Genomic DNA, 14587 nt, shown 5'->3' with positions numbered 1-14587 from the left:
GCTAACCAGAGCCTTGTCAGTGGACTTGGTAGATGGAAACTGAAAGAAGTCCATTGTATATGTGTGCGTCTTTGTGTCTGTGTTTGTTCTTCACTATCATTTGACAACTGGTATTGGTGTGTTTATGTTCCTGTAACTTAGCGGTTCAGCAATAGAACTGATACAATAAGCAACAGGCTTAAAAAAAAAAAAAGTACTGGGGTCAATCCACTATAAAATTCTTCCAGTACTAGTGATGGTGCCCCATAAAAAACACCCACTACACACCGTGTAGTGGTTGCTGTCAGGTACAACATCCAGCCGTAGAAACCAAGCCAAAATAGAGCATGGAATCTAATGTGGCTCCTGGTCTTGCCAGTTTCTGTCAAGCTGTCCAACCCATGCCAGCATGGAAAATGGATGTTAAATGATGATGATGATGATGATGAACAGGTGAGAATTCACCTCAAATGACTTACTTAAACATGTAGAGAATCAGGGGGTATAATGATTCAGCACTTTTGCCAAGGTAATTTTCATATTCTTTGACGAAATTTACCAAAACCTTCATTAAGAAACCAGTTATCTTCAAAGTCATCTGAAAAGATTTCTCATTTGTTTGTGAAGGATTTTCTTCCTGGAAAATAGAAAAAAATATATTACAAGAAAGAATTGGAAGTGCATAGTGACCAGCAGGGTACAACAAGTCAGTATTACCTGGTTAATACAGGAAATACTGACTTAGAAACATGACCAGTTTTTAATAAGTGAAATGGTAAAACTGTGAGCACCGATTAAAGGAAACCTCAGCTTCAGTTGTTTGACCTCATCAGGACCAGTTTGATGTCCACTTCTTCAGTACCCTGCATGTGTCTGTCTGTCTGTCTGTGTGTTTGCAAAATTACTGGAAAATGGCAGAACGGATTTTCACCAAATCTGGCAGAAACACTCATCGGGTGAGTGGCTTGAACTCATTACATTTTGGTTGGATCATCTTCAAAACTAGCAGATGGGTGAATCAAAATGTTTTTTTCTTTATTACATATGCATAAATTATATGCAGGGGAAATAACTCTTGATGTCATTTTGTTGACATATGAATTCGTCTGAAATATATTTTTTTAATTAAATTTTATCCTTGTGTGATTGCAGGGTATCCATCACCCCTCCGATGACTTTTTTTCTTTCATTGTTGCATGGAAGTTGTTGGGACATTTTCTACAGTGTCAGTCAATAAGGGGAAAAGCATTCTACATGTCTTTCCTGGTATCTGTTTTCAAGGAAGGTAACATTTCTCCAAGTCCTTCAGGCACAACCAGTGCAAAGGCTGCTGGGCACAGAAGATTGCAAATGAAAAACACTGCTTGTTTGATAGTTTTTTTTTTTAAATACTTGTTTCAGTCAATAGACTGTTGCCATGCTGAGGCATCACCTTGATGAATTTTTGGTCGAATGAATTGACCCCAAACTTATGATTTTTAAGCCTGGTACTTATCATATTGGTTTCTTGCTAAACCGATTAAGTTATAAGGATGTAAACACACCAACACTGGTTGTGAAGCAGTGGTGGTGGACAAACACAGACACACACAACATAAATATATGTGTATATACCCAACAGGCTTCTTTCAGTTTCTGTCTACCAAATCAACTCACAAAGCTTTCATCAGCCTGAAGCTATAGTAGAAGAATCAACCCCAGGACTTTTTTTAGTCTGGTACTTATTTTATCAGGCTCTTTTGTTGAACTGCTAAGTTATGGGGATGTAAACACACCAACACCAGTCGTCAAGTGGTGGTGGTGGTAGTGAGGGACAACACAGGCACAAAGACACACACATCTATCTATCTATCTATCTACTATCTATCTATATATATATATATATAACAGGCTTCTTTCAGTTTCCATCTACCAAATCCACTCACAAAGCTTTGGTTGGCCCAAGGCTTTAATAGAAGACACTTGCCCAAGGTTCCATGCAGTGGGACTGAACCAGGAACCATGTGGTTGTGAAATAAACTTCTTATCACACAGCCACGCCTGTGCCAATTATGGCATTTTTCATCAAACCATTCCCATCAGATTCCCATACCAGCAGAATGGTTTCTCCTGCTTATATCTTCCAACTCCTTTAAATTCCAGTCATTCTCTCAATCATGATTCATCTTTCATATACACACGTATGTATATATATATAGACACATACATACATAGAACAGAAAGTGTGTGTGTGTGAGAAAGAGAGAGAGAGAGAGAGAGTGAGAGAGAGAGAGTAAGCATTTGAAAATTCATGAAAGTTTACCTACTTCAACCGTCTCATCTGGAACCCGGGGTGCCACATTTAACAAGGTGTCATAATTTGATTGAATACTGGAGACCAAAGAAGACATGATAGCTTCAAGTTCGAGTCTTGAATAAAGAAAACTTTTGTACTGGACGGACAGCCTGTGAGGAAAAAGAAAAAGAAAAGCATAGATGTTTAACCATTTTGATACCAATCTGCCTGAAACTGCCCATTTCCAGGATACAAACTTTGTCTTGAAGTGATCTAAATTAAAACTTTCCACCAAAATTCATTACAATGTCACACTTTTAACGATCATATTGGCATGGTTTTTACAGTTGTATGGCTTTCCAAATGCCAACCACTTCACAATGCAAACTGGATAATTTTTATGTGGCACCAGCACCAGCAGGGTCACCAAGTAACTTGCAAGACAAGGAATTATATATGTGTGTGTGTGTGTGTGTGTGTGTATATGTCTGGCAATAGCAATTGAATGGTGAGGAGAGTGACAAAAGCAAATGCAATACATAAATGTGAATCATCATCATTTAACGTTTGTTTTTCATGCTGGCATGGGTTGGACGGTGTGACAGGGGCTGGATAGGCAGAAAACTGCACCAGGCTTCACTGTCTGTTTTGGCAGGGTTTATATGGCTGGATACCCTTCCTAACATCAACCACCTTATAGAGTGAGTATACAAACAAAATAAAGGCTGTGGTGCTGAGACAAGACATATGTATATACACACACACACACACATATATAATTCCTTGTCTTGCAAGTTACTTGGTGACCCTGCTGGTGCCACATAAAAAGCATCCAGTCCACACTGTGAAGTGGTTGGCATTTGGAAGGGCATTCAGCTGTAAAAACCATGCCAAAGCTGACTTCGCCTATGCTAGTGCCATGTAAAAAGTACTCAGTCCACTCTACAGGGTGGTTGGTGTTAGGAAGGGCATCCAGCCGTAAAAACCATGCCAAAACAGACACAGTAGCCTGGTGCAATCTTCCACCTAGCTGGTTCCTGTCAAACCGTCCAACCGAATGACTTTGTCAATATTATGAATTTTTTTCCTTTTGACATTTGATAACCATTACTTTAAGCTTCAGAAACAAATTGCATGTAATTTTGTTTACAGCTGTTAGTGTCAATTTTAACATGGAGTGCAAAAGTGAACATTTTCACCATATTTTGCTTTTTTATTTCCGTAAAGGCAAGAAAGCTGCTGAGGCTCACAAAGAGATATGTGAAGTTTATAGTGTTGATAGCTTAACAGAAGGCACATGTCAGAAAAGGTTTAAAAAATTCTGCACAGAAGATTTTTCACTCAAAGATGACCAACGTTCTGATCGACATACTGAAGTTGATGATGACCGGATCAAAGCCATAATTGAATCTAATGGTCATATAACTGTGCAAAAGATCGCAGAAAGGTTAAATGTATCATACACAACAATTGAAAATCACTTAAAATGTCTTGGACTCATTAAGAAGCTCGATATTGACAAAGTTACAAGCAAATATTGTGGACACCCCTCTTGAACCTGAATAATTCAAAACAATGTGAATAAATAAGCATTACATTTGACAGATTAATCTGAATACTAAAGGGTTAATCAGCTAAAACAATGCAACTGTTTTTGTTGACTGCATCTATTCCCTTCCTTTCACATTAAACACCGAAGTGGCAAATAAAACATTTACCTGGCTAAAGACTTCCATAGACCAATCATAATCTTGATGTCAAGAGCTGGAACCAGTTGGCAGAGAGACAACAAACTGTGGCAGGCTGAAAAGAAACGATGAGATGCTCTATGTTGAACAGTTTACAAAATACAACAAGCATTATTATAATTCGGAAATAGATGGGATGGTCACGATTGAAACATCTTAAATGAGTAGGACTGATCCCTGAATGATGATGATGATGACGATAAAGCTCAAAAACAACAGTTGTTGTTGGTGCAATTCTCTGTCAGCTTCAATAATTAACAGAAATATAATTAGTTTATTGTCAATCAACTAAATTAATTTGTGCCATAATTAAAGTTCCATTGTAACTTCTGTTCATAATGAACCTCAATACCTATAATTACCACCTCTAAGACTTATTGGTAGCACCTACAGCCAGAGCATTAGTCATCCCCACAATAGGTATTTAATTGTTTCAGTACCCAGATAAGACATGATGCTAAAATAGCATCATTTACTACATCCATATATTAACTAAAATATTGATCTAAGTCAACTGAAACCTCAGGTAGACCAGCAATTTGATTTTCATTTTTAGCAGCTCTTAACACTGCCTTCTTCTGGGACCAAGTGATAATACATATTTGTTTATTCATATTACATCCATTTTGCCATACTTGCATGAGTTAGATGAATTCATACTATCAAGGCATCATTTTACAGCCAAATGCACCTTCCACTTGTTTTAGAAAACATAGCTAGTGGACCAATTTCTTGGCAGAGAAATGACAACCAGCATTACTATCCATAGCTCAGCTCAACACAGAATGCAAGCATTCACACTCTCACACACACATATATAATCAGATCACTAACTTAATGTCCACTAATCCCTATTTGCATGGGTTAGATGAAATTTGTTTCTATGGACCTTTATATATCCTGCTGGGATACACACACACACACACACACATGTATATTTATACATACACAATGAACTTCTAGTTTCTATCAAAAGACTTTAGTCAGTCCAGGGCTATAATTAAACACACTTGCCCAAGACATCATGCAATGGGACTGAACCTAAACAATGTGGTTAGGAAGCAACAGCCATGCCTGCATCTGTATGTATGTATGTGTGTATATATATATATATATATATATATATATATATATATATATATATATATATATATCCACATGTACACACATCTTCATTACCATTTAATGTGTATTTTCCATGCTAGCATGGGTTGGATGATTTGACAGGAGCTGGCAATTCAGAGGACTGTACCAGGCTCCATTGTCTGTTTTGGCTTGGTTTCAATAGCTGGATTCCCTTCCAATGCTAACCACTCCACAGAGTGTACTGGGTGCTTTTAACATGGCACCAGTACAGATGCTTTTTATGTAGCACACACAAACACACATATTGTCTGTTGAGGTTCAGTGTATTATATCTAACAGATTACAATATCATTAAATGTATTTCAGTTGAAGTTAATAGGAGTTAAGAATATCGACTTACTTGAACAAAGATCAACAACATCTTGTTCAGTTGACTTGACATTTATTTTTTCCAAACAGCATAATGTTGTCTGAAAATCAAGAAACAAGATTAACATTAACCAAACCAAGAAATACATTTTAATATTCACAGTATAACTTTAAATTCCCATTCAATTTGGAGTTTAATTTTTCAGAAACAGTTCTATAAATTTTAGATAACTTTCATTGCCAATTTCAGGTCATTGTTTTCATGTACCCTTCCAAGATGATGAAAATATCAAAAATATTTTTTTTAAATATATACAGGGTGCGGTGAATAAACTGTTGTCTAAATTACGCAAAAATGAAAATAACACTGACATTTTAGCAGATATATTTACCAAAATTACACAAAAATATCTTGAAATACTAAAGAGTAAATTTATTCAATAAAATCGCCATTGGCTTCAACCATGGCCTCCAACAACTTCAGAATCTCCTGCAACTCTTCTGGACGGTCTCTTTGTTTAAGTTGGTGAATGCTGCCACAATCCAGTTCATTTTTGGTGTTACAAGTTTTGTTGGTCTCTCACTCAACTACGCCCCACACATAATAATCAAGGGGGTTGCAGTTTGGGGAGTTAAGTGACCAGATGTTAGCACTACCTCCTTCAGGCACTTGATATAGGCCTCCATGTTGAGTCTGAGGTCGTGTAGGAAAATGACTGAAGGCACAACGTCACCATCACTAGTGATCACTCCAAACACCATGATGTTGACTGGATGTTTGATTTTATCACACTAGGTACATGTCCTCAGATTGATACACAAACACTCTGAAATGTTTGTATAGGAGCTTCCAGTGTGAATGCCACGAAGTATAGCATGTTGATTCCAAATTTTTGGCAGAATGAATTGTGTCATGGTGCTGTTTTTCTCACAGATGGTGCCCAACTGACCCTACTATGCTGCATAGTCAACATAATCAATACCAAACAATGCACATGTGCAAAATTAAAACTATAAAATGGCAACAATTTATCCATTGCACCCAATAAATAGGTGCAGGCATGGTTGTGTGGTAAGATGCTTGCTTCCCAACTACCTGGTTCTGGGTTCAGTCCCACTGTGCAGCACCTTGGGCAAATGTCTTCTACTATAGCCTCAGGCTAACCAAAGCCTTGTAAATGGATTTGGTAGATGGAAACTGAAAGAAACTTGTTGTGTATATATATTTATGTGTGTGTCTTTGTGTCTGTGTTTGTCCCCACACCATTGCTTGACAACCGATGTTAGTGTGTTTATGTCCTTTCGGCAAAAGAGACTCATAGAATAAGTACTAGGCTTACAAAGAATAAGTCCTAGGATCGATTTCTTCAACTAATAGCCTTTAAGGTACTGCTCCAGCATGGCCGCAGTCAAATGACTGAAATAAGTAAAAGAATAAGATATATAGGCACAGATGTGGCTGTGTGGTAAGAAGCTTGCTTACCAACAAGGTTCTGGGTTCAGTCCCACTGCATGAAACCTTCTACAATAGACTCAGGCTAACCAAAGCCTTGTGAGTGGATTTGGTAGATGGAAACTGCAAAAAAACTCTGTGTGTGTGTGCACACACATGTGTATGTTTGTTTGTTTCCCACCACTGCTTGACAACTGATGTTGGTGTGTTTGCATCCCTGCAACTTACTAGTTCAGCAAAAGAAACCAATGGAATGAGTTTCAGGCTTAAAAAAAAACATTGGAGTTGATTTATTCAACTAAAAATTCTTCAAGGTGGTGCCCCAGCATAGCCATAGTCTAATAATTGAAACAAGCAAAAGATAAAAGATAGATAGAAATATTTGCCAGGTTGCCACTTTCTCAAGGAAAACAAGAGACACTAGCAGATAAATTGGCAGCAAATTTATCATAAACTGAGATTATAAATTGAGATTATTACTTCAGACCATTCTGTAAGCTTCAAGTTGTGAATCATCACCATTGTTTTAACATCCATTTTTCCATGTTTATATGGGCCAGAGGGGACACACTGAGACAGATTTTCTACAACTGGATACCCTTCCTGTCACCAACCCTTATATATTTTCAGGCAAGATGTTTTCTTCATGGCCAGACATGTTTTTACAGAAGATTGGGAATGAAAGACACCACTTGTATGGTTATGATATCCATTTACAACATTTACCCAAGTTACACAAAAACAAATACATCTTTGCATGCACATACACATGCACAGACAGACAGACACACATATACACTCAAACAGGTTTCCATCTACCAAATCCACTCAAAAGTTTTGGTTGGCCCAGAGCTGCTGTAGAAAACACTTGCTCAAGGTGCCAGTCAGTGGGACTGATCCCAAAACCACATGGTTAAAAAGTAAACTTCTTAAACACTGGGCCATGCCTGTGTATCTTGAGTAAAACACTAAGCTGTATTACTAGTTCCAATTATTGCAAAATGAGAAGATACCCTTAGTGTTTGGGGAAATTTATCTGTTAAATTAGCATTTTATCTGGTGATGGAAAATTTGCATTTAATCTTAATGGATTAGAAATTAAAGAGAAATATCAGTCATGTAGTAATTGTCAGTGTTGAAAGTGTTTGAAGAGTTTATCTCTACAATTACAAGAATGTAACATTGAAAGATTAAATGAATTTTAGAAATCATATGAGAAAAGATAAACCAATAATTACAGTTTGTAGTTGGTGAGTCTTTTTGAAAAAACTGGACAAAACATCAGATAAAAGTGGCAACAGGTTACCATAAATGGTAGGACTCTCCTGGAACAAATGGTAGAGGATATTTCAGTTACACAGACATGGTTAATATCATTAAAAGAAGTCTAGTTCTTCTACATCATACTTCAGTAGTTGTCATTTAGGAATGTCAGCTATTTATAAAAGAGCTAATATTCACATATTCGACAAAAGAGACTGATAGGATAATCCTCAGTCTTTAAAAAATAAATTAGAATAAATACTGCAGTCAATTCATTCACCTAAAATTCCTTCAATGCAGTGCTCCAGCATGGCCACAGTCTAATGACTGAAGCAAGTAAAAGACATATATATATATATATATATGTCATTATCAATATTATAGCTTTGTTAAGCTATGCATAAAAATAATCAGAAACAAGCATGTGTCGAGGTATAGTTTATTCTGTTTTAATCAATCATTTTTTTATCTACGGACCCCTTTGATTACTATTTTATTATGGTGGACCCCCATAGCCATTCTATGTTCAGAAATTAGTTTTATAGACATTTCTTTCGAAATTACTATTTTCCTTTTTCACACATTCACTTGTGTGGGTTGAACTATGTAAAACATTTGAGAAAGAACCTGTTTCTTGTAATACATACCAATACATACATCTAAAGCAAAATTTTTCAGGGGCCTTTGAAATACAATTGCTTTAATATTCTCTTTTCTGTACTTGCCTTTTCTGTCACCACCCTCACCTGTTTCCAAGCAGGGTAACATTTTTCCATGCCCAGACATGTTTTTGCAAAATACTGGAAATGAATTACACTGCTTGTATGACAGTGGTAATCATTTACAACTATCACACAATGTGAAGATAAGGAGACACACTGATATACACCCATGATGGTTTTCTTTCAGATTTTGCCTACCAAATTCACTCACAAGGATTAGGCCAGTCCGAGGCCAGAATAGAAGATACATGGCCAAAGTGACACACAGTAGGACTGAACTCATAACCATGGGGTTGGGATACAAATTTCTTACCCACAGCCACATCTACGCCTTCATATCTACAAAACCATGCCTTCACCATACACAATAATTTTGAAACCTCTCCTACAAGACATTGGCCATCAACATTGGTACAAATGAAAGACTTTTAACTGCCATAATACTTCAAACTCAGCTAAAAGCAAACACAAGGTATAACCCTTGGCATACTTCAGTGAACTTAGCTAAAAAGCAGGGGTCATCCTCAGTTCTCAACTGATTAGTTAGTGTTAGAATGGAGCATCTTGCTCAAACTTTGCAGAACATTGCAACCCTAGAAATATTTAATTAAACTGAACTTACCTTACAATGTTCATAAGATTGTGTTAAAACTCTGAGGACAGAGGAGAGCAAGGAATGTATATTTTCCAAGTCGACAAGTTCACTGGCTCCACACACATATTTCATACAACTCTCTGTAGATTCCACAATATTTACAGCAAGCTGTTAATATACAAAATAAAAATAAAAATACAGTTCTGTATTCAAGAGATGAGGAATTATGTACATTATTTATATTCGACGGATATTTGTCCTCATCTTTGTTGTTAACCCAACGTTTCGGCTGATATAGCCTCCAGCCTTCGTCAGGTGTCTTGGGGGAAATTTCGAACCTGGGTTCTCATTCCTAAGGTATTTTTCGATGTTATTATTATTAGTATTATTATCATTGTTCAGGTCACTGCTTGGAATTAACCACTAATCCCCAAAATACCTTAGGAATGAGAACCCAGGTTTGAAATTTCCCCAAGACACCCGAAGAAGGCTGGAGGGTATACCAGCTGAAACGTTGTGTTAACAACAAACAAGATGAGGACAAATATCCATCGAATGTGAATAATGTATAAAAATAAAAAAAAAATTTAATTAAAAAAAGACTTTTTAACATAAATATAGGGTCTTAGATTTAAGGGATCAGCACTAATTATTAAATGGACTCCAATATTAAACTGGTACTCATTTTATCAACCCCAAAAGTTTGACCAATTTGGAATTTGAACATAGAAGTTAAAGAACCAAAACAAATACCATGAGGTGTTTTTCTGCTTGTCTAGTAGTAGTAGTAATAATAATAATAATGATAATAATTGTTATTGTTATTATTTCAAATTTTTTCCACAAGAGCAGCTTGGGGGAAGTGGGGATAAGTCAATTACATTGACCTGTGTTCAACTAGTACTTACTTTATTGATCCCTGAAGGAAGAAAGGCAAAGTTGACCACAGTGGAATTTGAACTTAGAACATAGAAATGGGCAAAATACCACTAAGCATTTCATCCAGCACGCTAACGATTCTGCTGGCTCGCCACTTTTGATTATATATTGGAAACTTACCTTCAGCATAGCCACAACCTCTTGGTGGCATTCAGATGACTTTTCTGTAACTTCTTGAAGAATTTGCTTAGCATTTTCTAATATTTCTGCCAACAAATCATTTATCTGGAACACAGACAAAATATTCAATTAGGCTTTGTAATTTTCAATGTATAAGGAATTGGAAATTACAATATTTCTACTATTCCAAAGGGAATAAATGAAACTCTGTCTTCTGCAAAATGTGAGGAGACTGTAATTCTTCAAAACCCTAAATCTTGTTTTTTTGGTAAACTGTAAAGTAATTTATATCTTACCTTTAATACTGGCAAGAAATGGAATAATAATTTTGTTATTAAACTAATTATAGTATAGCTAATTATTATAGTGTAGTTAATTACACTGTGTAATATGATTTTTTTCCTTGGGTAGCAACAGTTATTTCCTACTTGCTTACCCCTAGAAAGTATGGAAAATGGTTGATATTTCCTTCAGACTTTGCTTTTTTTACATTTATTCAAACCCCAAAAGAATCCCTCTCAACATATGGCTATGATGTTCCCCAACTACTCTTGCTCATGATCTGAGATGCACATATTGTCAGCCACTAAGGGACATACTCATGTGGTTAAGGTCAAGCAACTGACAAGCAAATATGTAGTACTGAGCTGAATATTTGCTATAATGATATTTCTGTTTCAGCAACTCAGCACTGAATCTGTCTGAAATGTAATGGGAAAGAGGTCAGTTTCAAAACATTGATACCCAGGTGACAAAAAGCAAAATTCGAAGGGAATAGTAGTTATTTCTATTGATTTTTAGATAGAAGCAAACAGGAAATAGCACTTACTGACCAAAGACAAAAATAAAAATTTTGTTACACAGTGTTATTATTATATTGTTAATTATAGTATAGTTAAGATGCTGGTCCCTAGAAAAGATGCATTTTTTGTGGTTTAACACAAGAGAAAGAGCAGCAGTCAAAATCTATTTCAGGGAAGCAGACACTAAGGAGGCGAATTGCACTTAGACCAGAGACCTTCCTTGAATACTTGCAACATAGAGAGGACTCTACTAAAGGCAGCTGTGGACTGGGTGCTGTTTATGTGGCACAAACACTGGTGCATGTGTTATATATATATGTGTGTGTGTGTTGCCCATCCTTCACCAAAAGAAAAATAAATAAATTATAGAAGGTTGAAAACATTGAATAATTTTTGAAGAATTACAGGAAACAGCAATTTTCTTTTTATCTTGAAATGAGAAACAATTACAGATTATATAACCTTCTGCTGCTTCTGCTGGTGATTAGTCAAACTGAAAGAAATGATTATTATATGATAAGCATTTAGAGTTGATAATGTTTAAAGGTCAAAGAAATTGGGATAGATAACAAACTTAAAGTAAATGGCCCCCTAATCAGTTGGGTAGAGTTGCTCCTTCAATTTTATGAAATGCTACTAAATCCCCTACCTTTGAACTTATGTTGTGAAAGAGTCTTGTCTCAATAGCAGCAAGCTTCATGTGAGGCAGAAATGATGTACAAATAATATTCAAAACCCCTGAAAAAAAAGAACCAAATAAACATGAAATCATAGAAACTTAGAAATAAAAGAAGAAAAACACATCTTTTTTTCTCATAAATGTAAGCTAATTCAGTGGTTCCCTAAGTGGGTAGTACTGCCCTACCCCTAAGGAGAGTGGACAGATCCAGGGGTTATTGAAGAAAAGTAATGGGGTAGCCCAAAGTGGGGGGATGGATGGATGTATAAACAACAACTTTTTGATACCAGCTCGTAGTGTGTTGGGAAAATCAGTAGAGTATCAGGTAAATATTTTGAGATATTTAGTTACTTCCTATTCTGTTCCGAGTTCAAACCCAGCACTGGGTTTAACTTTACCTTTCAGGGCTCAAGAAACTAACTACCAGTTGGCAACTACAAGAACTGACTAAACACTACAAAATATTTTACTTACCAACTTTACTATCAACACCGATATCACTAGAAAAGCAGGACTGAAGTAAATTAAGGAAAATAAATGGGGGTATCACAGAGGATGAAAAATATTAGGCTGTGAAAATATCAGTTCCAGAATACACATTTACTTTGAAACATATGTAAATGTGGCATACAGCTATTACTCTATGCCATTTTATTCCGAGAGTTCCCTTTAGCTCTGAACCAATTGAGTCACCACCACCTCAACAGTGACTAAATTCCAACATAATTGAATACATCATGATCTTCATCATTTAATGTCTGTTTTCTATAATGGCATGGGTTGCATGGTTTGACTGGAGCTGATAAGTCGGAGAGCTGCACCAGGCTCCCAGTCATCTGTTTTAGCTTGGTTTCTATGGTTGGAAGCCCTTCCTAATGCGAACCACTTTACAGAGTATGCTGGGTGTCTTTTACATGTCACCAGCATTGGCTACAACCACGATTTTACTTAGGCTGACATTGTCTCCTCAAGCACAGCAAATTGCCAGAAGTCTCAGTCACTTGTCATTGCCTCCATGTGACTCAACAACTGAAGATCATATTTCACCACTTTTGTTTCACTTCTTCCTGGGTTTACCTCTTCCACAGGTTCCTTCCATAATTAGAGGTTGACACTTTTTACGCAGCTGTCCTCATACATACGCATAACATGTTCATACCAGCATGGTCTTCTCTCTTGCACACCAAATCTGATGTATCATATACCCAATTTTTCTAAGACGTGCACACTGGCATTGTACATCCAGTGGAGTATGCTAGCATCATTTCTTTCAAGCTTTTGCATGTGAATACATTTTCAATTAAGTATCATAGAAAATCAACTGATTATATCAGCACAGTTAAATAGCTGTGTTAAATTTCATGAAAACTAAAGGATACAACAAGCTTTGGGAGAGCGCAGTTCAGTTCCTGCTGACATTTTGTTGACTCCCAACTTCGAACATCTTCAACAAACAATAACTGTGACATGATGATGATATTTGGCAATCTGAAATGAAGCAAAATAGTTAATTCATCATTAAGACAAACTGACATTGTTTAGACAACATAACATCATCATTTCACCTTGCTCTATCTCTACTATAAACATTATTTTCACAAAATCACTTCATCTGTTTGTGCCACAAAACCTATTACTCTAGTTTACATATATATATATATATATATATATATAAGACCTTCGTACATTGGGCCTCACCGAGGCGATGACTACTGACCGAGACCTTTGGAAATGTGCTGTGCGTGAGAAGACCCGGCAAGCCAAGTAAGATCGTTGCCAGTGCCCCTGGACTGGCTCTTGTGCGGGTGGCACATAAGATGCACCATTTTGAGCGTGGCCGTTGCCAGTACCGCCTGACTGGCTTCCGTAGGATTTTCAAGCGAGATCGTTGCCAGTGCCCCTGGACTGGCTTGTGCGGGTGGCACATAAAAGACACCATTTCGAGCGTGGCCGTTGCCAGTATCGCCTGACTGGCCTTCGTGCAGGTGACATGTAAAAGCACCTACTACACTCTCTGAGTCGTTGGCGTTAGGAAGGGCATCCAGCTGTAGAAACTCTGCCAAATTTAGATTGGAGCCTGGTGTTGCCATCCGGTTTCACCAGTCCTCAGTCAAATCGTCCAACCCATGCTAGCATGGAAAGCGGATGTTAAACGATGATGATGATGATGATGATATGTATATATCTTATATCTATTTTGTGAAGGCGCATGGCTCAGTGGTTAGAGTGTCGAGCTTATGATCATGAGTTCGAATCCCAGACCGGGCTGCGTGTTGTGTTCTTGAGAAAGACACTGTATTTCACGTTGCTCCAGTTCACTCAGCTGTAGAAATGAGTTGCGATGTCACAGGTGCCAAGCTGTATCGGCCCCTTTCCCTTGGATAACATTGGTGGCGTGGAGAGGGAAGGCCGGTATGCATAGGTGACTTCTGGTCTTCCATAAACAACCTTGCCCTAACTTGTGCCTGGGAAGGTAACTTTCTAGATGCAATCCCATGGTCAGTCATGACCGAAGGGGATCTCTGCTCAGCATCTTTTACTTGGTTCAGTCATTTG

At 37.2% G+C, this 14587-nt stretch overlaps 1 protein-coding gene across 1 annotated transcript in view; it reads right to left on the bottom strand.

Moving 5' to 3' along the window:
* Positions 1–14587, bottom strand: part of LOC106880227 (FIGNL1-interacting regulator of recombination and mitosis) — a 35179-nt gene that overhangs the window by 18310 nt on the left and 2282 nt on the right. Inside the window, exons 2-11 of the mRNA XM_014930091.3 lie at positions 13411–13519; positions 12506–12545; positions 12002–12090; positions 10550–10654; positions 9518–9658; positions 8149–8235; positions 5489–5558; positions 3973–4057; positions 2286–2424; positions 459–616 (exon numbers count right to left, since the gene is read on the bottom strand). Of these exons, the coding sequence (XP_014785577.1) occupies positions 459–616; positions 2286–2424; positions 3973–4057; positions 5489–5558; positions 8149–8235; positions 9518–9658; positions 10550–10654; positions 12002–12090; positions 12506–12545; positions 13411–13500 (1004 nt within the window). The 5' untranslated portion in view covers positions 13501–13519. The remainder of the gene's footprint in view (positions 1–458; positions 617–2285; positions 2425–3972; positions 4058–5488; positions 5559–8148; positions 8236–9517; positions 9659–10549; positions 10655–12001; positions 12091–12505; positions 12546–13410; positions 13520–14587) is intronic.

The sequence above is a fragment of the Octopus bimaculoides genome, chromosome 25, assembly GCF_046866305.1.
Source record: "Octopus bimaculoides isolate indiv1 chromosome 25, ASM4686630v1, whole genome shotgun sequence".
Classification (NCBI taxonomy): Eukaryota; Metazoa; Mollusca; class Cephalopoda; order Octopoda; family Octopodidae; genus Octopus; species Octopus bimaculoides.
This window is presented reverse-complemented; position numbering and strand designations above follow the sequence as displayed.